A 26456-nucleotide genomic window follows, 5' to 3' on the forward strand; every position below is an offset into this window, starting at 1 on the left:
ACGAGTGGTTTGTTTATGGCAATTTATGGTTTTTACGGAACAAATAGATCGGATTTGTCTTATTTGTCCGTCGAAGTTTGGTGAAAATCTGAAAATAATACTTTATCATGTCAAATTATAACTACATATTCATTCTCTCGTTCAGCAAAGTTTTCGACTAAAATCTTCAGTTTAGTTTTTAACTTGTGAGCTTCGTACATTTGCAATATGTGTATTTATAATACATACAATAAAAAAGAAATCTTAGAAAAAAATGATATTGGGTAACGAGTTTGACTTACAAACATAGGTTCTCGTTCATAACAAAATGAATATTCAAGTATGTAATTCATTTTCGGACGCTGTGCCGTTATATTTGCCACAGCAATTATTATTAAAGCCTGTTTCGAAGATCAACGTATCCATTCAGTTGCCTTCTTCGAAGGCTCTTGGAAAGACGATTTCCAACTGGGAATTGATGGAACGTATGAGGGAACTGATTAGACCAGATTTATTTTCCTCCTTAAAAGTATCTAAAAGTTCAGCAGACGCGATTAGATTCGAGGGTGAGTTAGATGACAGAAAACGCATTAGTAATGTAGTAGGTTCTTTAGACGAAAGGTCCATTAAATTAAACGGTTACCCTGAACCCCTTAAGCTTAAGGCGTCGGAAGCTAAACTCGAGTTTCCAAGCCGCCATGCTTGGGATTCTTTTTTTCGCGATGCCCCCAACATGGACGAAATGAAGCCCGGGGAGAGGCCAGACACTGTACACATATCTAATTTACCAATTAAGTGGTTTCTTAGCAATCGCGACATACAAGACGAGGATGCAAAGCCATCAGAAAATATTTTTAGGAGAGTGTTTGAAAAGTTTGGGAAGGTGCGGTGTGTGGATATTCCTATATGTGACCCCTATCGAAAACAGATGAAGCCTCACATGACAGGGATCAGTAAATTTTCATTTGATTCTGAGCTTTACTTCGAAGGGTATGTTCAGTTTAGCGAGTACATGGGATTCGTGAGGGCTATGGATGCCTTCCGAGGCATGAAGCTGCTGAGGAAAGGTGAAGATGGCGTCGGACAAGCCGTTTCCATCGATGTCAATTTTGACACAACCAAACATCTCTCGGAGGCGACTATTAAAAGGCGCTCCATCGTTCGTGAGAGGCTGGTGACACAGGAGAGGTCAAGAGAGGAAAAGGAGAAGCAAGAAAGTGTGAACATTCAGAAGAAAGAAGAAGCCGAGAGGTTTTATTTTTTTAATTCACGTAATTTATAGTTTGAACATTGATTCCATTTATTCCTAAGCAATAGCCAACTAAACATACCTTCACATAATGTCATTATCTAGGCATATTAGTGCTTGCTTAGTGTAAAATGATCATAACTTCTTTGGATCACCTGACTTTTCAGAAACTATTTCTAATAAAACTTTTCAGTACTTCCTAAGTCACAGTTATTAAGTAGCCTTCTGGTTTCTCATTTTGTGTTTTTTCATTGCACTTTATTAACGAAAATATGTTTTCTTTTGTAACCTAGTTACATCTCCAAATCCACTAAAAGTTTAAAAACACCAAAAAATTGCTTGTACTCAATGACGTTACCATATATCTAGACTTGCTATTATCTTACAAAATTAAAATATGTGGCATATAAGAAACACTCTTATGTTTCCAGTAAATTCTTAATTCAAACGTTGCTCATGTATGACAAAGATAAACATTATAAAAATATATATATGCATGAACGATACAAACGATAGGACCAGGCAATTTTTTCATATTCAAAAGTTGCCTCAAATACTAACCCTAAAGCCGACTAGAGTAGGGGGCCAGGGCGCCTGACGGATTTCGAGGAGTCATGTGATTAAGTGAATGTCGTGCCATAATACAGCAACCACAGTTTGCAAAATGCGGTGATTCTTATCAATACTCGTTGTTACTGGTGATTTGTATGTTGTTTTACCGCAAACATATAAATGCCTAGTGACTATTTTAAATAGTGAAGTTTAGTCGGCGATAGCACTGACTTCGTAATTTGGCTGTTGACCTCTACTCTAGTCAGCCCTGCATTTTTTCTATGACACATAATATATTCGGACGGGAAACAACATAATCGAAATTCGTTTGCCGAGTAATTAAAACACTTTTTATCACACACAATGACATTTTGGTACTTTTAAGGCAATTTAATTAGAGCACACAACGTTACGCGACGAATGACAGTTTAGTACTAAAACTACGAAAATCGAAAGTACTCCAATTGACGTACTTTTTGCTTTCCACTTTAAGATTTCTGTAGTGGGTCTACATGTATTGTAATGTAATTGCTTTTACTAAATTCAAATGGCTGTATTTACTGTTTTTTATGTTTATTTTTAGAACTCTATTTTTAATAACAACCCTGTGTATGTATGCCATCTGAACTAGTACTCTTGTGTATTGTCCCCTACATAAAGGTTGTTTTGTTTTTAAATTTGAATTCATTTTTCTAGTTTTAAAACACAGCTTATTTTCTTTTCCGAGAAGTATTTTATCAGCAGTTTTGGTTTAATTTAAAAAATGGCTTTACACTTGATAAAAAATTAATTCTACAAAAGATCATTAATTTCTAATACGCAAATATGAAGCAAAGGTTTGAAGATTTTTTCCAGGCCCCACAACACGACATTGTGTGGAAATAAGTCAGTCCTTTTCAGCAAATTATCATCAATGTGCGTGAATAAAGTTCAAAGTGTAAAGTTGCCGGCTTGAAGCTGCCAGCTTTAAGGATGCCTACTGTAAAGTTACCAGATGTAAAGTTACCGGCTGTACAGTTGCCGACTGTAAAGTTGGCGTGGGAAGAAGGTGGTTTCAATAGCTCTGGGCTATGGTGGTCGCTGGTTCTAGGCGGAAACGAGACCAGAGCGAGAGGGAAAAGCTCACACACATGCAAGAGCGCGAGCAGCGACGGAAGGCCAAACAACTGGCCAAGCTGAAGCAACGCGAGGCCACCGAGATCAACAGCAAGATCGCCGAGGAGCAGAGGAAGCTGCTGCGGACGCAAAGGAAGTTGCAAAGCATCCGCCTCATTGAAGAACTGTTCAGAAGAATCCAGGTTTAAAATACATTGTTACTTTTCTGAAACTAGAATATCCTATTCACTTATGTTGTCAATATTCCGCCTTTTTATTTATGTCAGCCAGTGGGCCTATAATTGGGGTATCTTGTGAGGCGGACAGTAGTGGGGAGGGGAAGAGGAGGGTGGGAAAGTACTTGATGAGAAGAAGCCAGATACCTCCTAGAAGCCTTATTGTTAGACCAGGAGATATCTTACAAAAAAGGCATTATAAGAATTTGCCAATTACTTTCTTATCTCATTGGGAGAATATTGGTGACAATATTATTTTTAATTGTATGAACTGTTCTTTCCTAATATGTAATCCTAGTTAGGTTAGGTCACACAATATGTTTCCTTTTCACTTTAGTTCTATTTATTCAATTCTTATTTCTGAGTTTGAATAGTTTTGTATTGCTAATTATGTACATCTTCTTCCCCTCTTCTATTCGGGTCGGGGAACCATCACACCGACAAGGCGTCTAAATTACTTCCTTCCAGCTTGTTAATTTAAATAAAGAAAAATCATATAATGTAAAATGTGGGGGTCCCATGTCCGACAATGTTCAGTGAATCGCTATTATCTTTCTTAATAATAAGGATTTATAATATTTATTGAGTGAAAAATATTATGGCTTAAAAACATATATTCATATGAATCAACAAATGCTGATTCTGAATATATAAGTTTTATTATATACAGAGTATCCGGGGGTAAATTGCGCTTACTTCGGGAGGTGATTATACACAATGGTAAAGATAAAAACTTTTTTCGAAATTCCTACTTTTTTCCCCGTACAAAAATATTTTTCCAAAGGAGAATATTTATTTTCCCATACAAACAATTCAACTTTTTAACTTAAAAACTACCTTAAAACTTAAAATTTCGAAAAAGTTCTTTATCATGTAGAATCATCCCCCGAAATTATTGCACTTTACCCCCAGACACCTGTATTGTTGTACGTAGAATTAATGAATCGTCATTTAAAAAACTATTAAAATCGCAAGCGACTTAAACACACTGTGATTGGTCAGTGGGTTCTGACATACCACTACCTCATGGGTCAGATTAGAATGCGTACAATTTTGAGTTGCACCGAGTAGACTCGCACACAGGTTACCACTGCGGTATACAAATTATTTCAAAAGAATTTATATCTGTATTATTTATTTTGTAATATCTTTAGCTGAACTCTCGTAAACTTATTCTTAACATACAGCATTAGATCATATTTTCCATTTTTGAACGATATCTCGCTGATTGGTATGTGCCCTTGGCCAATCAGAGGCTCGGGTCTAAATTTAAGAGTTCCCCACATCGTGATTTCACATTGCGGATTTGAGCAAGTACGAGCTAATGGAAAACGAAGACTGTCCTGGCTGTAACTTCCTCAATCTACAGTATTGATAATACTTATATTGAATTCCTCTTCCAGCTGAAGCAAAAGCACAACTCTCTCTACCGAAGGGATGAACTGCAAATGAATTCATCGAGCAAGGACAAGAAGAAGGAGCTGAAGATGCTGGAGAAAGCCCTTCTCAACGAAGGCAAGGAGAAAAATGTTCGGGACCGACTTGTCAGCAAATACAAAAGCGCTCAAGAACAAGAATTGGAGGACCAGAGGTTGAAACTACGAAAAGCAATTGAAGGTAATATCATTTTCACAACCTTTTTCGAGTTACTTTAACGGTTACATGGTTCATTGCAAGCCTAGTTTCTTTACGCTCAGCTTCCGATTCTATTTTCCTCAGCTCTTTACCTTTTTTTTTTTCTTTGTGCATAACAGACCTTTTTGTCCGTTTACATGCACATGTAAAATTACAAAAAAGTACATTTAAAAAATACATATTTAAAATTGGTAATGAATGGCATTTACATGCCTTTTGAATCCTTCGAGGCTGCTGTTAAAAATTTCAACAGTCTTCAGACATGTTATTTAATAGCACCTAGATATTTAATACTTGATTCCATTAGGTGACTTGCCACTACGCCCCTCTAGAACTTTATTTTAGCAATTCTACAATTCTCATTTAACTGTTAGGGGGTATTTCACTATCTCTGATTATGTTCTGACTAAGCACTAATCCGCGGATTAGTCATTTTTTCGTTTTCACTATATCTGAATAACGCTAACGCTCGGGTTAAAGTTCGATTTGACTAATCAGTGCTCGAACTTCACGTTAGGCGCTATTCCTCGAATCAAAGATGGCGTCAAAACATTCCGAGTTTGACAGCTGAGAAGTGAGTCGAATTTTGTTGAATGAATTTGAATGCTTGTATGATCCATCCTGAATTATTTGATTGTGTTCAAAATAAGAAACAATGTATTAATTCGACACAAATCTATTTAAAATGACCTGATAATCAACATAACATAACCAAAAAAATGCACACTTTGCGGTGTGCAGACTGTGACGCATGACAGCCGTGGCAGTAGATGGAGTAACTGCAAACATTTTGCGATGTTGCCAGACTATTTCGAGTGTTATCTATCCGGAAGCTCGGCAACAATGGTGAAACGGTCGCCGTTGAATAACGAAGTTATTCTCATCTTTAAAGCCAGCCAACGGATAGCTAGTCAGATCTAACTTTAACCCGAGCGTTAGCGTTATTCAGATATAGTGAAAACGAAAAAATGACTAATCCGCGGATTAGTGCTTGGTCAGAACATAATCAGAGATAGTGAAAAACCCCCATAATGAAATACCCCCTTAATCTTCTGGTTACTTGTTACCTGTGAAAAAACACAGGATGTAACTTGACTTCCATAGTTCAACTTTTAAAAATGGCCTGCAAAAGTATACTATATTTATTTATTAGATACTAAAAAATACAATTATAGAATAATTAATCTTTGACTGTCCAACTGGGAAGGTTTCCCGTTTCAGGACAATCAAACTGATAGGTTTAGTTCGTATGAAGTAGGTAATGGGTCAATCCGCACCAAATCATCCAGGCCATGTCACCCACCATCTCAGATTTTGATGAAACTTTAAATTTTTAATCCTTCCATATAGATAAGAAAATATACCAAATTTTACCTTCCTACCTCAACTCGTTTTTTTTTTATGGGCAGTTGAAGTTTGGGCAAAATAAGCGTTTTTACATATTCCGAGCACTCCGGAAGAGCTTGTACCTTCAATGAAAAAAAATTGTATCTTTGTCATTTATAGTGCAAATGCAATGAAAATTTTCAATATTATCAAGAAAACTATGCTGATTGCAGAAAAAAATAAATAAACCCTTTACATTTATCTACTTGACTTAAAAAAATTACCAAAAGTAATTTTTTAAGTAATTTTTGGGACGGAAAAGGTACTTTACAAAAAAGCAATATCTCGGGAAGGTACAGTGTTAATGAAGTAATTTTTTTTTTTATTCATATCTACAAATAGCATAGAATCACATACAAAAATAAAATTCATGGCATTTTACTTGCTTCAATAAATAAAATCCATTTTAAACTTTTTTCAAACTTTTTGTAATTTTTTTTTTATTCTTATCTACAATAAACATAGTACAACCTAAAAAAATAAAACTCCTGGTATTTTGTGTGCTTCACAGTGTAGAAACGTTTTTAAAATAAGAAATCTTTATCATACAGAATTGTTCTAGGTTTTTTTAAATCTAGATACAAAAATAAATAAAATCCATTTTAAACTTTTTTCAAACTTTTTGTGATTTTTTTATATCTATTTTTAGTTTGTAATTGGGCAAGTTATAGTTTAGGTATATAGCTAGTAATATAGGTTGAATGAATGGACTAATATCAAAGAAACAGTCCTAGAGACAAGTCACTACATGGAAATGATGTATCTGCAACAAGAACAAGACAGAACATGAAAATTACTATCTGCCTCATCACTAAGTTTGCAGGATACTACATGCTTTGTTTCCTCTGACATGCTTAGTTCTGAGTCAGCTTCAAAGCAGTGATCATCTATATAAATACAGTAGTTGTTTCATGTTATGGTGTACGTTGTTAAAATGTCTCTAATCGAAACAAGTTTAGTTAAATGTAGTGTGGGACAACATAATGGTACTGAATGTCACAAAAAAAGTTATACTAAGTCAGAGAAATTAACGAGTGTGGATTTGTTAAGTGAATTTGAAAAAAAGCTTATTCAACAAAGAAGTTTTGTATCTACAGACTTGGTTTTCAACATTTGTGAGCACCACAGAATATTTAACTTAAATAAATATGAAACATTTCAAAAAGCTTGTTTTGACCCGTTCCAAAGCCACAAAAGGAAAATTACAAAAACTTTAAGAACAGTATCCTTGGAATTTTCAGAGAACATTAATACCATTCTAAAAGTAACTAATAAAGCAATCCCTGGACAAAAAATTTGTAATGCATGCAGAGCAAAAATTAGTAAGAGCCAAAACCTTAACAATGAAATTGAAGAGCTTAACACTTTTCAAGAAGACATAAGTGAAGTTGAAAATGTTTTAAACAAAGAAATTTTTTTACAAGAAATCAACACTTCTTTAACTGACATTGGAGAATCTCCATTTAAACTACATGCCATCCCACAGTAAGTCTAGTTACGCTAAACGGAAGTTAGATTCTGCTTGTTCAACCTTAAAGAAAAAAGGAAGTAAAGTTTTAGAAAAAGAATTTTCCCCAGTAAAATGTGATGCAAAAATACCAAGATGTATTCAAGAAAAAGCTAATGACATGGACAGGCTTGTTGAGTTGGTTAAAAAAAAATTGGAAACACAAGTTACACGCCGTGAGAGAATTCAGCTTCTAACTCTCGCTCCAACTTCGTGGAGTAGAAAAAAGGTTGCTGAAGAATTCAGTGTTGGTGAATACTCAGTTCGTAAAGCACGAGAGCTACTAAATGAAAATGGTATCATTGCTTTACCTGATCCAAAAAAAGGAAAACCATTAGACCAAGGAACAGTTACTTTGGTTAAAAATTTCTACCAAAACGATGAATTTTCTCGTGTTATGCCAGGGAAAAAAGATAAAGTTAGCATAACCAAAAATGTTTATGAACAAAAAAGACTATTGCTTTGTAACCTGAATGAACTTTATGCTACCTTCAAGTTTGAATACCCTGCTTCAAAAATTGGGATTTCGAAATTTTGTTGGTTGCGTCCCAAATGGTGTGTGCCAGTAGGTTCTCCAGGCTCTCATTCTGTCTGCATTTGTGCAATTCATCAAAATGTAGTGTTGCTTCTTAATGCTTGTGACAGTGAAGAAACGTACAATGATTTAATGGACTACTTAGTGTGCTCAAAGAACAATAGAGACTGTATGCTTCGACATTGCGATAAGTGTTCAACATCTAGTGAAAATCTTAAGAAACATTTGTTAGAAAAATTTGAAGAATGGGACCAAGAAGATGAAATTACATACAGTGCATGGGTAACTGAAAATCTAAAGTCTCAATCAAAATATCTCAAAGAGTCCCTAAAAGCACAGCTTCAGATAAATGAAGCTGTTGTGTTATTAGACTTCAGTGAAAACTTCTCCTATGTTATCCAGAATGAAGTCCAGGGTTACCACTGGACGCAAGACAGTTGTTCACTCCACCCAGTGGTAATTTACACTTGTGAAGAGCCTGGCAAAGATCTCACAGTGTCAAGCTTGTGTGTAATTTCAGATGACTTGGAACATGATGTAAGTTTCGTTTACGAAACTCAAAAAATTGTTGCTCAATTTTTAAATCAAAAATTTACCCAAATTCAAAGTGTTCATTATTTTACTGATGGTTGCGCAGCCCAATATAAAAACTGCAAAAACTTTTTAAATCTGTGTCACCATCAAAAAGACTTCAACTTGAAAGCATGTTGGTCGTTTTTTGCTACGAGTCATGGGAAATCTCCCTGTGATGGAATAGGTGGAACAGTAAAACGTCTTCTAACTAGAGAAAGTTTGCAACTTGGCCCTGGCAACACTATCACAACTGTAGACAAAACTTTTAAGTTTTGTCAGTCGAGAGTAGAAAATATATATTTTTACTTGCTGAGAAAAGAAAGCTTATTCACTTGCAGGCAACAATTACAGCAGCGTTTTTCACAAGCTAAAACAATACCAGGCACTCGAGGTTTCCACTGCTTTGTTCCTCTGTCTGAAAATGAAGTTGGCACAAAAAGGATAAGTTCAGATTCAGATTATGCTTTGATTTTTAACTTCAGTGGGGAACGAAATCGCTCTGAGCAACTAAGTATGGTACAAATTTGTACAAACTCTTATGTAGCTTGCGTATATGACAACCATTGGTTTTTTGGACTTGTGGTTTCCAAAGATGAAGACGAGTGTGATGTATCAATCAAGTTTATGCATCCTTTTGGCCCAGCTCCATCCTTTTACTGGCCACATCAAAAAGAAGATATTGGTTTTGTTCCACTACAAAATATTTTTAATATCGTTGACCCTCCCACAACAAAAGGTTCAGGAAGAGCTTACTACTTTCTTGAAAAAGACGTTCATCATGCTGATCAAAAGTTCAACCATCTTATGGGTCAGATCAAGAATAAAAGTAAAAAATGAACTTGAACATTTATTTGTAAACAATATTATTGTAATGTACTTTCATTTAACCTAATCCTACATTGCCTGTTTTATTTTTATTGTATTTGTTTTTTAAAGAGTTAACTTTGTATTGAAAAGAGTTAAAAAGTTGATCTTGTTATAAAATATTGCTATGGTGTATGCATTCAGGGTAAGGAACAAGGTACATTATTTTGTTGGTGCCTTAAGCTTACATTGCAAGCTTACCAGCATGTTGTACCAGCATGGTGTAAGGACCGAATAAGTTTGACTTTTTTTATTTGCAAATACAGTATCTAGATTTTAAAAAACTTGGAACAATTCTGTATGATTAAGATTTCTCATTTTAAAAACGTTTCTACACTGTGAAGCACACAAAATACCAGGAGTTTTATTTTTTTAGGTTGTACTATGTTTATTGTAGATAAGAATAAAAAAAAAATTACAAAAAGTTTGAAAAAAGTTTAAAATGGATTTTATTTATTGAAGCAAGTAAAATGCCATGAATTTTATTTTTGTATGTGATTCTATGCTATTTGTAGATATGAATAAAAAAAAAAATTACTTCATTAACACTGTACCTTCCCGAGATATTGCTTTTTTGTAAAGTACCTTTTCCGTCCCAAAAATTACTTAAAAAATTACTTTTGGTAATTTTTTAAAGTCAAGTAGATAAATGTAAAGGGTTTATTTATTTTTTTCTGCAATCAGCATAGTTTTCTTGATAATATTGAAAATTTTCATTGCATTTGCACTATAAATGACAAAGATACAATTTTTTTTCATTGAAGGTACAAGCTCTTCCGGAGTGCTCGGAATATGTAAAAACGCTTATTTTGCCCAAACTTCAACTGCCCATAAAAAAAAAACGAGTTGAGGTAGGAAGGTAAAATTTGGTATATTTTCTTATCTATATGGAAGGATTAAAAATTTAAAGTTTCATCAAAATCTGAGATGGTGGGTGACAAATCCAAAATTTTCTGGATGATTTGGTGCGGATTGACCCTAAATGTAACACAAATACATAACAATAAATTCATACATTGGAGAAATTACTTTTTACATTACATTAAATTCATAAAATTTTGGAAATTACTCTCATGTTTACAATATAAGAGATAAGTTAGATCGGCATCATAATTTTTTCCTTGTTTCTATGATGTGTAATAATATATGTGCAAGAATTATTATTTTAACTGTTTTTTTTTTTTTTTTTTTTTTTTTTTTTTTTTTTTTTTTTTTTTTTTTTTTTTTTTTTTTAAACATACAACAAACGATGTTGTATTCCCAAGAGTTATTGAACTCATTAAGGGATCGCCAATTGGTAGTTTTCAAATAGAAGAGTAAAAAAAATTAAAAAAAGCGTTTTGTACAGAAAAATTAGATTAAAAATTAAAAATAACCAACCCAACCCAATGTGCAGACACAATGTATGAAGAAAACATTTACAAAACATTTCACAGAAGCAACATACAGACACAACATATGAAGAATCACTTTACAGATATGTTACAAAAAAAATTGTCTTATAAGACTTTATGAATTTTTATAATCACTCATTTGATTTATGTACTGTTGGTGTCAAAAAGTTGAAAAAGTATCCTCAATGATGGACTATATAAATGCATAAAAACAAAATCAGGAAAATACATTAAAAAGTACGGGGCCAAAAATAAACAGACCTAATACAAGATGTTTTACATTCAAAATACATGAGAAGATTATAAAAGCTCATCATCTCTGGATGTACAAAGTTTGGTATTTGGAGATAATTAGGACGGCTATCAGAAACAGAGTTTGTACCTACTTATGACTCGTTTTCCAAATAACATTTGAAAAAATAGGATTTCAATATATCGTTTCGAGATTTGTTAGAGGCATATACCTGTCTTAATTCTTCAGGCAATTTGTTATAGTTAGTGTAGGCAATATATTCTAATGATTTCAGTCCGAACTTTGTTGAGTGTATTTTTGATATATGTAGTTTGTTGTGTTGTCGTGTATTATATTGGTGAACATCGTTGTTATAGTTCAGTTTTATATTTGTGTGGGTGTTACACTGAATAATATTTAAAATGGTGTTTGTTATCTCAAAGCTAGGAACCATCTTAAATGGCAAAACAAGTGCGTGACGGTAAATATCTTTAACAGGTATATCCCAAGGCAAGCCAAAAATGTTACGCATGGCTCTATTTTGGATTATTTGCACCTCCGATATCATTTTTTTGGTAGCAAAGCCCCAGATACTCGAAAGATATGCCAAGTGGGAGTGAATCATAGCATAGTACAATGATCGCAGTATGGCTGTGGGAAGCAATCTACGTAGTCTGTACATTACACCGGTCACCGGAGCAATCTTTGATTTAACATGGTCAAAATGGTTTTTCCATGTAAGCCGTGAGTCAATTAAAAGTCCTAGATACTTCGCGACATCTGTTTGTTCCAGTTTGTTTATTCCCAAGGAAATTTTTAGGCGTTGTCCTTTCCTATTCCCGAATAGCACATAGTGAGTCTTTTTAATGTTAAGGCTAAGTTTATTGATTCTCAACCACTCGGCTAGATGACCCAAATCCCTTTCCATGTCTTTTTCCATTTCGTTTAAATTAGTATTATGATAGAATAATATTGTGTCATCAGCATAAAGTTGAACGGTACCTTTCAACCCCCATTTTGCAATATCATTTATATAAATCAAGAATAATAAAGGCCCGAGAATCGAGCCCTGTGGTACACCACATGTTATATTTCTATGATCACTTGATTCTTTTCCAATAACAACCGAAGAGCACCTACCCGTAAGATAACTAGATAAAAGTTTTAGATTTTTGCCCACGATGCCCAGATATTCAAGCTTTTCTAACAGAATCTTATGATCAACCGTATCGAACGCTTTTTTGAGGTCTATGAAAATGCCCGCTGCATATTTTCCTTGATCTAAGTGTTTTTGAAGAGTTAGTATAAAATCAAAGGCAGCACATTTCGTGTTGGAGAATTTTCTGAACCCATATTGTTGAGGCGTGAGAATATTATTAGTTGTGAGATATTTTGTTAGTCTATTTTTGATTACATGTTCAAATACTTTGGAAAAGACTGGGAGTATTGATATTGGACGATAATTAGATGGATTTTTTTTGCAGTCTTCTTTGTGAATTGGAACGATTTTTGCTAGCTTTAATTGATCCGGAAACAGTCCACTCGCTAATGATTGATTAATGAGAATAACAAGATGATCCGCTAATTTTTCTTTACAGAATCCGAGTAAGTTAGTTGTCATACCATCGACCCCTGGAGATGCATTAGTTTTTAGTTTTGATATAATTTTTAAAACTTCTAGTTTGTTTGTATTGGTCATGTAGAGGGACTGTAATGGCTTTGGTTCCACGTTTATTGTATTTACGTCATCTGAATGAGATGGGATGCTCGCAGCTAGATTTTCACCAACCGATGTAAAGAAGTCATTAAACGCTGTACATATCTGCTTCGGGTCATTTATGTCTATATTATTGATGGTAAGAGTTTCAATTTTATTTGTCAAGTTCTTTGGACTGTTAGTTATGATTGAATTTATTGTTTTCCAAGTTTGTCTTGGATTATGTATGTTTTCTTTAAAAATATCTGTGTAATATTTTGTTTTGGCGAAACGTCTGTAATTAGTTACCGAATTTCTCGACTTATTTTTAAGTGATATAAGAAGACTGTTTAGCGGATCTTTTTTCCACTGTTTGTAATAAGTATTTCTTTCTCTAATAAGAAGATCTAATTTTTTGTCAAACCATGGTGTATTACCTTGCTTAGGGTTTCCTATTCGTAACCTTGGCTTAAATTTGCAAGTGTCAATCGCTGTTTTGATATATTTAAAAAATTGATTAAAATTTTCGGTTATATTGGTAGTGTTGTGAGAAAACGGTTGGGTTTCAAAATATGTTCTCAGAGCCCTCTTATTGATACTGATGTTTATGTTTGGTGGTATTCTGTTGTTAGAGTGGTGTTTCAAAGAGTTTTGGTAGTCTAACATCATTATACTGTGATCACTTATCTGGTTATCAATATTGGAGGTCGTTGAAGATATGTTTTCTCTATTTGATATAATATGGTCTAAAAGAGAACTGCTGGTTTCCATAACTCTCGTGGGATGTGTATTATTACATATGAAATAATTATATGAAAATAAAGTGTTGATGTATTTTTTTGTTGTGTCATTTTTTTTAAGAACATTAATGTTGAAATCCCCCAAGATGAGTGTATCTAGGCTACTTTTTTGTAATATAGATTCAAGAGATACTAGAAAATCATTTATATTGTTGTTAGGTTTCCTGTATATACCATATATATTTAATGGTTTAAAATGTTTATATTGAACCCTAACTCCTAAATTATTTTAATTTTTTTTTTTATTTTGTACATATTATTTGAGTTTGTGAAGTGTGGCGGGAATTTTAGGTCTAGAGTAATTAATTAAGTCTAAGGACGGGTTGTTTCGGAGAATTTGAACAATTCTTCAAATTTCAAAGTTAATTTTCATCTTAAAATTCAAGTTCTGTTATTATTTAAGTTCTGTCAAGTAACTGGCCTATAATGATATAATAATAGAAATTGAATAGGTCATTCACAGAACTAAATGATATATTAACGTTGAAATTTGATGAATTGTTAAAATTCTATGGAACAACCCGTCCTTAATTAATTAAGGACGGGTTGTTTCGGAGAACTTGAACAATTCTTCAAATTTCAAAGTTAATTTTCAAGTTCTGTGAAAGATATTTTTAAGTTCTGTTTTTATTTCAGTTCTGTCAAGCAACTAGCCTATAATGATATAATAACAGATTTTGAATAGGACTTTCACAGAACCCGTAAATGAACGTTTAAATTTGATGAATTGTTCAAATTCTCCGAAACAACCCATCCTAAGTGTTTAATTTTATATCTATGCACTTGATCAATGTCGGTTATGCAAATTTTTACCGTTTTTGAGATCAAGAAATATAGTGTTGTTTGATATCTTGCGTTAAACCTGATTTATTAAATTGGAGAAATATACTAACAAAAACAGTAAAAATGCAGAAACGAAACATTAAGCAGCTCTAAAACTACAAATTTGCACTTCCGACATTGTTCTTCGGGACCTTCGAAATATTATAGAATGAGGTCTCCCATTTTTTTTAATGAAAATTTAATATATTTAAATACAGGGTTTTCCAATAAGAGGTGTTATTTTGAATAGCTGCTATTTCGGTAGATGTTACTTTTTAAGCTGTCATTTTTTGACATTTGACAAGTAGAAACTACTCCATTAATTTAAATGGAACGATACATGCTTCAACAACGCATTAATTATTAAAATTCACTTGAGTGAATCAAATGCAAATCATCTTGAATGACGAGGCCCATTTCCACCTCGGTGGCTTCGTCAACAAGCAAAATTGTCGCATCTGGGGCTCGGAAAACCCAAGAGTTATTGTTGAAAAGCCTCTCTATCCTCAACGTGTGACTGTTTGGTGCGGTTTATGGTCCGGCGGAGTCATTGGACCTTACTTTTTCGAAAATGAGGCTGGAGCAACAGTTACAGTGAATGGATTGTGCTATCGAGAGATGATTAATGATTTTTTATGGCCGGAATTGGATGGTATTGATCTGGACAACGTTTACTTTCAACAAGACGGCGCTATGTGCCACACAAGCAACGAAACCATTGATCTTTTACGATTGAATATCAAAATAACACCTCTTATTGGAAAACCCTGTAGTTATTAACTACGGTAAAATTAGTTTTTCGATATCTCCAAAAATGACGAAGGTATAAGTTTTCAAAGTGAACTTGGCTAAAACGTACAATGATGTCAAGTGACGTCAAACAAGACATGATTCAGTACAATTCATAATTTGAATGGCAGTACTGCCAAGCATGTACCATAGTATCATAAGCTTTTCGGCCGGCATTTTGACAGCTTATATCTTTGGTAATATTCGTTATTTTAAAATTCTAATTAATATGATGAATTTGTAAACAAACGTGAAATTTCATTGTAGGAGACGAACTCGTTATTTATTATTAATTATGTGCTAAGGTCCTTCTTCCACAAGAATACTCAAGTATCCGATACTCGACGATTCAAGTATCTTTGTGACTACCGCCATACATCTGCACGGAGGTTGTTGCCGACATTTTGTAAACTCATCGGTGACGCCAGTCGAAGTTATTACCACTCACTCACGAATTTAAACATGGCGAAGCAGTTAACAAATAAAATAGTCTCATCGCCACTTGTTTCAGACAATTTGTAATAGTGCGTTTGATTTAGATCAATGCTAGGAACAAAACAGTTACAAAAAATAACCTGTCATTTACAGCAGTTGTGATTGAGTTTGTGAAAGCTGGTTTTGAAGTTTCGAGGGTTCAACAATGACATGGGTCTCTTTATTTCAGTAGTAGCGTGTAAATATGTTAAAGGAAGGTAGGTACTTAATCATTAGTCTGGATTTGGAAAGATTCTTTCATAATTCTTACACCACATCCACTGGTTTCAATTTTGAAAAGTTCACACTCGTAAATAGGCACTTACTCACAAACGAAATATATTATGTTATTTAATTTATTATGTGGTGACATTTTCTGATAATAGATAATTTTCTATTTTCCAGGGAATATAGTTCTACGCTCAGTGCTCGACACAGGGAAGAAAAAGGCTCGCACCCCGTCAATAAGTTCTCTGTCTTCAGGATCGGACATTTCAATCAATGACGGAATGAATAACAAAAAAATTAAATCCGAGAGATTGTTGACTCCAGAAAGAAATATGCTAATTCCAAAAGGTAACAAAGATCTTTGTGAAATTGATTTTTTTTTAAAGAGTTTTGAGATTTTTAATTGTTGTATTTTTTTCAAACAGAGGAAGATGGCATGGTAAGGGGCTATCCACCAAACTACGGCTATGGTCCATATGCAGCATACATGAATCAGAATTACAACAATTATCATCAACCACCACCAGGTATGTGTGCCACTTTATAATTCCAGGCCTTTTTAGTTTTAAGTATCTACACACTATAATAAAGACAGGAGTGACTCCACTAGCTACTTGATAAATAATGTATAACAGTTGTTTTAGCCCACTGCCGGGAGCGCCTTAGTGATTCCGTGGAAAAAAAATTACTCTGTAAAAATTCTTAGTAAGAATATTTTTACATATCAGCAAAGTGCATGCGGAAAATGAAGATATATATGACCGGGAATCTCCTCACGAATTGGGCCGCGGGCTGCATCACTAGTTTATGACGAGTAAAATTTTACATCCAAGACAGTAATAATCCCGCAAGTTATAGTGATAATATGACAATTTTGTGATATTTATCTTGGAAGTGAGCAAATAGTTATAAGCAACAATTAGTCCCCTAAAATAACTATACAAATTGAGAATATCTCCCGAGTAAAAATAATTGCCGCCAACGGGAATTGAACCCGTACCTTCTAATGTCCGGTCAGGTGCTCTGAACCACTGAGCTATGTCGGCTTATTTCCGACCCGCCAAATAATTCAATATTTACTAGTACCTCAATCAACAATTACTGCTTATTATACAGGGTGTATCGGCAAGTACCCGACAAACTTTAACCAGCTATTCCTCAGCACATTTGGAGTAAAAAATGTTATGGGCGCTTTGCTGTCCGGTAACATTTTTTTTCCATTAAAAACAAAAAAATAATAAAAAATCCACACTCCGTCACTGTCATTTGCATGGTTTCTCGTGTTCAACAGCTGTTATTAGCAAGTGTGTCAAAAAGTGTCCTCGCTCTTTCATACACACTAAATAATAATAGCTAAAAATGAGACGAATGGTGCCGTGCCATTTTGTTGTGATTGTAAAAGCGCACCAACGTAGGTACGTACGTACATTATTCAATGAAACTCGAACAAAATATTGCCAGATGGGTTTTCAAACTTTGACAAAGGATAAAACATTGGTGACATGTGGTGAAAATATGAATAATATTTTTTTTATTAAAAAAAAATGTTACCGGACAGCAAAGTGCCCATAACATTTTTTACTCCAAATGTGCTAAGGAATAGCTGGTAAAAGTTTGTCGGGTACGTGCCGATACACCCTGTATTTTTTTCACCTGTAAACAACCAACTTTATATTTGTAGGAAAGGCTTTGTTAGTGCTAAATTTCCCACTAGATGGTATCGAGACATATTATATCTACATTTGTTGGTGAAATATTTTGACTTATCAAATATCTATATAATGTCAAATATATGAATGGAAGTGATAGTAATTTCGTCAGAATTGGATAGATATTATTTTACTGTTAGAGTGCTATTCAACATTATCGCACTGCAAAAATTTTGACATGGTGCTGCATGCTTCGAAGCGCATTTGTCGGTCCTCAGGAGAGCTCGTGTTACATTTGCGTGCAGCGTATTGCGGTTGACGCGTGTCTTGATAACTGTATTTATTGTTTATCGTGTTAAAGTAAATACACCCTAAAGTGAATTGATATTTTTCACCACATCGGATGTTAGTTCTATTGCGAATGATGCATCAAATGACAGCGACAAAAGTTTTTACAAAAACATCTGACAATTTTTTTAAAATTACCAGACCTAGTTGCGCTATTTCTTCTGATGCAAAACCAACAGTCTTTTTCAATTTAGTTTTCACCTCATTACTTCTTAATTATATAATTGTGTAGTTTTTTTTTATTAGTAACATAAAATATCATGTTAATTAATTAATTAGTTTAAAAAAATCGTTCAAATTTGTTGATATTTGTCCAAGTTATTGAATTTTTATTTAATACCATACTTTTTTATCTTAAAAATCTAGCAATTTATAAACACATACTTGCAAAATAAGATAGCATTAAAACGGTTCCATGATAATTCAACACACTTTTAAAAAGTGACATAAAGTCATTAGAAACGATGAAACAATTTTTTTTTTAACCTAACCTACTTAACCCAGTTAATAAAGTTTTTGTTTCATCACTTTCCATGACTTTTTAAAGATGTGATGATTTATCCAGTCACCCGTTAAAACAGTTAATATCTTAAAAAATAGTAAAGGGATAATATTTTTTAAATGCAGAATCAATTGCTGAATAGTTTTTCTAACATTACCTAAATTATTATAGAGTATGTGATGAAAAAAGAATACTTAGATATCGTACAATCTATCTTCATACAACGTATCTCTGGTGTTAGGGTTAACATGACGTATTCCAAGTCGGTTGCTGTCATTCCGAAAGAGGTGCCCTTCGTTCTTAATTCTGCCGTTAACCAAACGATAGCGCCTGGAGATTTTTTCTCTCAAGGCAACTTATATTCCAACACTTTTATGGACTGTTTTCTCTTTTTTGACAAAATTTGGAAAATTATGATAGCAACTCTTATATAATAGGAAGCCATCCTATCGCTAACAAACTTACAAGTACATCGATCGCCGTAAGCACTTATATAAGTTTAACTTCTGAACATCTAATGTGAGCATTATGGACGAATATGTAAACATACTTGAAATTAACTTATTAGTGTAAAGCTAACCTTAGACTTCTCCTATTTTCCTACACATAATGTATGTTAGAACAGAATGAAGTGTATTCCACTAAAAATATTATCATTTGCTTAGGTCCATTCTACCCCCGAGGAGGCGGCTATTACCCGCAGCAGGGGGCTCCGGAGAGCTACGGGGGCCGCGGGCGGGGCTACGCGGGCAGGAGGCCTCGAGCCCCGCGCGGAGGCTACAGGGGCGGCATGCCTAGGATGCCGTACTTCGATGGACCCAACGCTCATCACGCTTATTACAAGTAATTATATTTTTTTAAACTGTCATTGCCATCAACAGCATTTACTATTTAACTGTACACAATGTATTTTCATTGCCCGCCATGAATTCTGGCAGATTAAGCTTCAACCTCATTACTATCTTTAGATTATATATATATACATGTTCCAAGTCCTGACAAGCCACCCTTGGTATCAGTTGACCGGGCCTCGAGCTCTTCTGGCTGGTAGTACATATGTACATTATAGTGTATTTTCTTTACCTAGATATTGTATTTTAGTTACTAGACCATTTGAGTTTTGAGGAAATAATAGAATTATTGTTCTCATAACTTTTTGAGGATATTCAATCAAAAAAAAATTATTTTTTTTTAAAAGAAAGACAAACATTCCCGGGTTACGAATAACCCAACAATGTTTGAAAATCTCCTACTACCACCACAGAAAGCCGAAAATGTTGCTTGTGTTGTGATGGAGGACTTAGCCAGCCGAGGAATCGAACACGCGACGCTCGGGTGAGACCCAAGCGCTATGCCCACTCAACCACTGACTGGTCGATTAATAAATAATAATCATTTGTCGATTAGACCGGTTAGTAGCTGAATTGACAAGTGTGTAGGGTTCCCATTTAGGCGCTGTAAGTTCAGTTTCTCTGCTAGCCGAGTGAAATAAAGCAGGACAAAAGTATAGTGCATTACTCCTGACTTATGACGCATTATTACGATTTTATGAATAACCTGTTGGTAACCGAACTGTTGTTTTTTTATAGATATTTCAAGAAACTGACTGAAGAATCTGGAGATCGTAACAACAGGGACCACTCGTATTCTCGAAGCAGATCCAGATCTCGTAGAAGATCTTACACGCGCTCCCGATCCAGGTCCAGATCCTACTCGAGGTCCCGCTCCCGCCGGCACTCCTCCTCACGCCATCGCTCACGACACTCCCGCTCCAGATCTAGAACGTCTCGCTCCCGATCACGCAACAGGCGAACCAGAACGCGCAGTCGCTCCAGGCACAGTCGCCACTCACGATCTAGATCTCGATCCCACAAGTCCAAATCTAGATCTCGTTCCCGTCATCGGTCGCACGATCGAAGGTCTCGCTCCAAGCACAGTCGCGACAGATCGAGGAACAAAAGTCCGGCCAAAACTGGAAACAATCCTGAAAAGGGAAGAACAGAATCCAAGGGCGACACGAAATGCAGCAAACAAACTTCCAAATCACCTAAAAATAACATTGAGGAAGAAAGAGAACCATCACGGCGGCATCGGTCTAAAAGCTGGTCGATGCCAAGAGACACTACTGCCAAGGACAAATCTTGGTCCAAGTCTCCTTCCAAGAAAGATGTCTAAGAATTCTCCATTATTATTAATTAACACATGTAATTATAAAAAAACTTATTACATATTAAGAAATCCTGTACTAGTATCAAATTATTTTGACTACAGAAACATTAATAACATAATAATTTCATAAAACTATTAATTATTTACTTCATGATTAAATTTTTCGATTCAGTATATTTATAAAATGATTGTATTAATTTAAGTTATTACAAAAAATATAATAATTATTTTATAAAGTCTCATTTGATTTAATGACGTCTCCGCTCTCTCGACCTGCTCCGGTCTCTTCTTTTCTTCTTCCCTTTTCTCTTCTTATCAATATCTCTTCTGGGTTCTGGCGATGAGCTGGTACTCGAATTTCTATTATCTCTTCTACTGCCTCTTTCGCTGTGGTGACTGGACTGTTTGTTAGATGAAGTTTGACTATCATAACTTTTAGAGCTAATTTGGCTGTTGTATTTGTCTCTATTTCTTTCACCGTGGTTATGATCTTCTCTATTGGTATCTTGATCCCTGCTTCTGTCTTCATTTTCATCTTCATAATTTGTTCTACTGTTGGAGGATTGCTTTTTATGCTTTTCTAGGATGTCTGAATTTTGCGATTGTTTGTTTTTGTATTCTTCATATTTCACAGAATCTGGAAAAAGCAGATTACACAAATTAGTATTTTTCAATTACAAAGGGTGAATTTTCACAGTGGTCAATGATGAAAACTGATGTTTGGGTTAACCTACTTATGACTTTGGACATCTTTTGATATTCATCTTTGGTGATAGCTTTTACCATAAATTCACTTAGGTTAATATTAGTTCCCCCAATAGCTGCCTTCACAATAAGACGTGCGCTGTCCTCATCAAAACCAGAAATCTGAAGAAAAAAAAAACAAAAGTACAAATTTGATAAATAAATTGAAGAAGGCGTCGTAAATAAAATTGCTCCTTAAGATAGTATCTAGAATAAAACAGTTGAAGTAAATATATTACTTGTCCATAAGCACCGCTTTGCTTTCCAGCGATAATTTGCACATAGGCTCCTTTCACTATTTTTAGATCGTCGTTAACGACATTAGGTTTATCGCTTTTTTGCACCGAAGCTACTTTATCAGCTCCCAAACCCATTCCTTTGGGCCTTAGATTAGGTAGAACCAATTCTGACGATCTACAAATAAAAAGTAAAAGATACAGCGTGTTAAAAATAAAATACATTTAAAGCTGAGGATGTATTGGAATCCGCCATAAATGTTTTTGTAATGTAAAATAGGCCAGAGAATACGCCATACTTGCTATGTTTTCCCATTCCTTTGCCAGGTTGCCAGCCCATTCCTCTTAGCATCGCCATTCCAAAATCACCCACTGGAATATTTTCATAATCTTCCAGAGTTGACTAAAACAAACATACATTAACATCAGTGATTTATTTTATATAAAAACAAAGCAATTGAGGCGTGTTAAAATAAAGACGGCATTCTCAACTTCTTTTTTTGGAGTACTAACTAACTAACCATCACGCCGTTTCCGCATGGGTAGGCAGAGAGGACGGACTGCCAAACAACACGGTCTAGGCACACACTTCTTTCCTCATTCACATTCATACATCGTCTCATACATACTCTTCTATTTTTCTGACTCTTGGCCCGACTCAATTATCTGATTCACTTGATCGTGCCGTGAGTAATACGCAATAAATGTGTTTGTTTTAGTACTTTTCCCACACTATAATTATAATTTTTGTAAGTGTTTCCATAAGTTCCTCTTTATTTATATTTTGTTGTGATTAATTAGTAAATTAATGAGTTACTTTCAATTAATAGATGGAGATTGCCGCTTTTGTTGTGTAGAGATTGGATACTGCCGGTTTTGTTGCAAACACATTTGGATTTTGCCATTTGAATTTTATATAATTATTGTTATAAACTGAAAACACCATTTTTTTTAGGTTCACACTTTGTATGGGGCGGCCATGTTGAATATTATATTTCTGGACCTCTGATTGGCCCAAACAAATACTGCCTTACCTAACCTAACCTAAAGGAGATTGCCGTTGTTGTTATTCTAAAATGTATAGGATACGGTCATTTGTCATCATTGCTCCAAAACCTTTGCAGCTGTCAATGGTATTTTTGATTCTCTCCATCGCTATATTTAACTCACTTTAAACCAATGGTGGGGATTGTCGTCATTGTTTTAACACGCCTCAATTGCAGCACTTCACCAAACAATAAGCTTTCAGGTGGCTTTCACAATAATACGATTAAGTTGTGGTCAAATATTAAAAGCAGTTGGATGAGTCAAATAATAACGTTAAAAAATACGGAAAATACACAGAAAATAAGGACATGCATCATGCACATTTTATTTAAAAAAACACTTAGGACTGTTGTTTCGGAGAATTTGAACAATCTATCAAATTTCCATGTTCATTTTTGGGTTCTGTGAAAGTCCTATTCAAGTTCTGTTATTATATCATTATAAGCTAGTTGCTTGACAGAACAGAAACAATAACGGAACTCGGAAAAATCTTTCACAGAGCATAAAAATTAACTTTGAAATTTGAAGAATTGTTCAAATTCTCCGAAACAACCCGTCCTTAGCATCAGTTAGATTTCGGGAAATGGAAAATAATTAATTTTAGACACTATTTTGTTAAAAAAACAGGATAATTGACGTCTTTCTTTCACGCCATGTTTTGACATAATAATATTAAAATACATAGACAAAACCCAAACTAAGAACCTATTCTGGGATCATAGTTTCATATTTTAGGTTAAATAAGAAAAATAAAAAATCAAACCTTAAAACTTTTGCATCAGTAACAATGGCAGCCAAGTGAATGATTTTGATTTTAGCAAAATAACTATTAAAATTATCTTAATACTACAAAGTGCATATTAGGCGTGTCCTATTTTCTGTATATTTACTAAAAATATAAAGTAGAAACACAAACCTCTTTTTCTCCAGTCAATTTAATATTATCAGCGATGGGTACAACAAGATTAGAATTGCTGTTAAGTTTAGCCTTTTTCTTCTTTAAATCTTCCAAGATTTCTCTCTCTGCCCTTTGTTCTAGTGTTTCATTTGTCTGTATGGTGGCTTCTGTGGGAGGTTCGTCTGTAATATCTGGCTCCACATTTTCTGTAGTATCTGCTTCTCCTCGAGCTATCCGAGCTAAAGCAGATGAAGTTGTGGATTTATCTTTGAGCGGAATCACAAGAACCTTTTTCTCTTCTAAGATTTCTCCGCTGTAAATTTATAATACAATTTAATAAAACCTGGCACAGTACAATATTGTACAACAAATTAAAACATTATGATTAAATAGGAAGTAATCTGATTAATGTTTCACAATATAAGCACGTCGTCCCACGGATCCATAAGCCAATGCTGCAAGACCCTGCGCAGAAAATTAAGTTCGCTATGGGAAGGTAATGGCCTGTAGGTCAGTTCAGTATGGAACTTTCCGCACAGGGCCTTGTAGCATTCGGTTTATGTCTATTGCTCGTCCGACCCGTGGGACGACAGACTAAGTCGTGAGACAAGCGGCACAAAGACATAGTATTAACAAGATAACATTTTACCCTTTAACTTTGATGGATTTTCCTTCCAAGCAATCTATAAATTGTTTCTTTTCTTCGACTGGTTTTGATAAGGGCTTTCTCATAAGCTTACTGAACCCAAAGGATATTTTTTTTGGCTCACCGTCCATGATTATAAGATGAGGTGCAATATTAGGTTAATAATTTCAAATCACTTAACCTGTAAACATATTTATAAATAACACAAATCGAGAAGATAATTTCAATGGATTTTAGAAATTATTGAAAATTACAATGGTTTTCATTGAATAAAGGATTCACGCTTGATTAGACAACAGAAATTCAAAACGAAATCGTTGCGTTTTGACACTTACATAAATAAACCTAAATTATCTGAATAAAACAATCGCTAATATCCAGGCACTTCTTCGTAAATGTTGGTAAATGTCAAAGATATGGTTGGTAGATGGTAGATGTGGTGTGGCATAAACACAAATGAACCACTCACTGTGAAGTAGTGATGGGCAGGATCGAAACATTTAACATCGAACGAATGTAGTGATGGGCAAAATCGATGATTTATTCGATCGTTTTGACCATTGAAATATTTCGATTAATTATCATGGACAAATCGATTCTGTCAAAAATCATTCGAAATCACAGTCTGGGACAATCGTTTTGAACAAGGAATCGATTCTGTCAAAAATCATTCGAAACCACAGCCGTCACGTCATTGGTCAGAATTAATCGATATAAAAGCAGTCACGTCGTTGGTTGGAATTCATCGATTCCGAGATACGTCAAAATATCTCGGATTGCTTGACAAATTGTATGATTTGATATGCATTTGAGATTACGCAATTATTTTTTGGTAATTGTTAAATGTTAGATATTGAACTGTTTAATTACGATTATATATACCAACTGAAGAAGCTACGAGTATAATGAACAATTCATTCATTTTTAGGTTACGATTTACGACGCCAGTACATTTAGTATGTGTAAAAAATGGCATTCTGACTTATAATAAGTTGGGAAGATTATTAATAATTATAAATTGATAATTGTTGTTGCGCTGTTTTTCCAAAAAATCATCCGAGGGCGCTGAATTAATAATCCAAGGTTAAAATTTATTTTAAGGTTATGCAGTTTGTTGTAAAAGACCCAATCAGTCCGATACATAAACAATATATTTTGTTTCAGTTTAGTGTACAGTTTTTTATGTCCGTGGGGATGAAATATTGTATTATATCTTGTTTCGAAGAATGAGTTCACGGAAGAATAAGCATTGAAATTTGTAATCAAAGAAAATGGGCTATTAAATAACAATAGATTGGATAATAGTTAAATTATAAACATATCGTTGCCAGTTTTGCTACTGATTTGCCAATTTTTTACTTACCTACTTCTTCTTCTTTCGTATGGTGGGGGGTCAGAGGGGGGGTCAGAGGTCACTTACCTACTAAAATGTTGCCATACTTTGTCTATGTGACCTCCCCCTAAAAAACACAGTTACTGCTCCCGCTGAACTCCGAATGATTAACGATTCGATTCTTTTGTTTTTTCGATTAAAATATTTCGATCCTGCTCATCACTAGTCGGAACGTTTGCGTCTTTCATAACTCTATGCAGAAATGGAAATATTTTCTATTGGCAATTGGCATATTCAGCGCGCCAAATTTTGACGTGAGTGGCTTATTTATGATTTTGACGTTTCTGATATTACATTTACGATACGTCTTTTTACTGCAATAAGCAACGATGGCCGTAAGTTGTGTAATTATTTATTACTTACATGTTTCGCTGGTCATGGCTAATACGAATTATTTTTAAATAAAACCTTTGATATACCTTAATTACTATAAAAGGAAACCGACTGCATCTGGAATTATTTTGTGTTTGTTTACGTTGGTAAATGTGTTTCGCAAGATATTGTCTCCTTTCCAAGAGGTAATTAAAAGGACATTACAACCTAACATTTGCTTTGAATGAACAGCAGTGTTTTATACGTTAAATGACCCTTTTTTAATTTCTTCTCAGCACTATTCAATTAGGTATTGTGTATTTTTGCCTTTGTCATAATATTGTGTCAGTATTTTAATTTACCAATTGTAAACGTGACTATTTAATAACCCCAATTGCATATGTTATGTAGTGCATAATAATTCTTGTACAGACTATTAAAAGAAGGGCATCGAGTGAACAGCTCT

General features: G+C 34.4%; 2 protein-coding genes across 4 annotated transcripts; one reads left to right on the top strand and one right to left on the bottom strand.

The window, feature by feature from the left end:
* The first annotated feature begins 20 nt into the window (after positions 1-20).
* On the top strand, positions 21-20726 carry Xe7 (A-kinase anchor protein 17A). Of its 2 annotated transcripts, XM_089642337.1 has the most exons (8): positions 47-185; positions 787-1230; positions 2871-3078; positions 4515-4728; positions 16224-16394; positions 16472-16573; positions 19211-19388; positions 20135-20726. In XM_089642337.1, the coding sequence occupies exons 2-8, from the start codon at positions 908-910 to the stop codon at positions 20718-20720; spliced, it is 1782 nt and encodes a 593-aa protein (XP_089498463.1). In that variant the 5' UTR covers positions 47-185; positions 787-907; the 3' UTR covers positions 20721-20726. The 2 variants fall into 2 exon arrangements, with proteins under 2 accessions (XP_089498454.1, XP_089498463.1); XM_089642328.1 differs by having other exon boundaries at positions 21-1230.
* Positions 20727-20944: 218 nt separating this feature from the next.
* Positions 20945-24678, bottom strand: LOC149425932 (G-patch domain and KOW motifs-containing protein). 2 transcript variants are annotated; one of them, XM_089642356.1, is made up of 7 exons: positions 24621-24666; positions 24289-24466; positions 23658-23952; positions 21994-22097; positions 21698-21872; positions 21449-21581; positions 20945-21351 (listed from the first exon to the last, which is right to left on the bottom strand). In XM_089642356.1, the coding sequence occupies exons 2-7, from the start codon at positions 24414-24416 to the stop codon at positions 20963-20965; spliced, it is 1224 nt and encodes a 407-aa protein (XP_089498482.1). In that variant the 5' UTR covers positions 24417-24466; positions 24621-24666; the 3' UTR covers positions 20945-20962. The 2 variants fall into 2 exon arrangements, with proteins under 2 accessions (XP_089498482.1, XP_089498474.1); XM_089642348.1 differs by having other exon boundaries at positions 24289-24678.
* Between the last annotated feature and the right edge of the window lie 1778 nt (positions 24679-26456).

The sequence above is a fragment of the Hesperophylax consimilis genome, chromosome 2 (genome assembly GCF_061612785.1).
Source record: "Hesperophylax consimilis isolate HC1 chromosome 2, BYU_Hcon_1.0, whole genome shotgun sequence".
In the NCBI taxonomy this organism is placed as follows: domain Eukaryota; kingdom Metazoa; phylum Arthropoda; class Insecta; order Trichoptera; family Limnephilidae; genus Hesperophylax; species Hesperophylax consimilis.

Coding starts and splice junctions, on each gene's coding strand:
- LOC149425932 (XM_089642348.1), bottom strand. CDS start 24,416: ATGGACGGTGAGCCAAAAAAAATATCCTTTGGGTTCAGTAAGCTTATG. Junction 23,953..24,288: donor AAATCCATCAAAGTTAAAGG/GTAAAATGTTAT, acceptor ATAAATTTACAG/CGGAGAAATCTTAGAAGAGA. Junction 21,352..21,448: donor AAAGATGTCCAAAGTCATAA/GTAGGTTAACCC, acceptor TGCTTTTTCCAG/ATTCTGTGAAATATGAAGAA.
- Xe7 (XM_089642328.1), top strand. CDS start 308: ATGAATATTCAAGTATGTAATTCATTTTCGGACGCTGTGCCGTTATAT. Junction 16,574..19,210: donor TTATCATCAACCACCACCAG/GTATGTGTGCCA, acceptor TCATTTGCTTAG/GTCCATTCTACCCCCGAGGA. Junction 19,389..20,134: donor GCTCATCACGCTTATTACAA/GTAATTATATTT, acceptor GTTTTTTTATAG/ATATTTCAAGAAACTGACTG.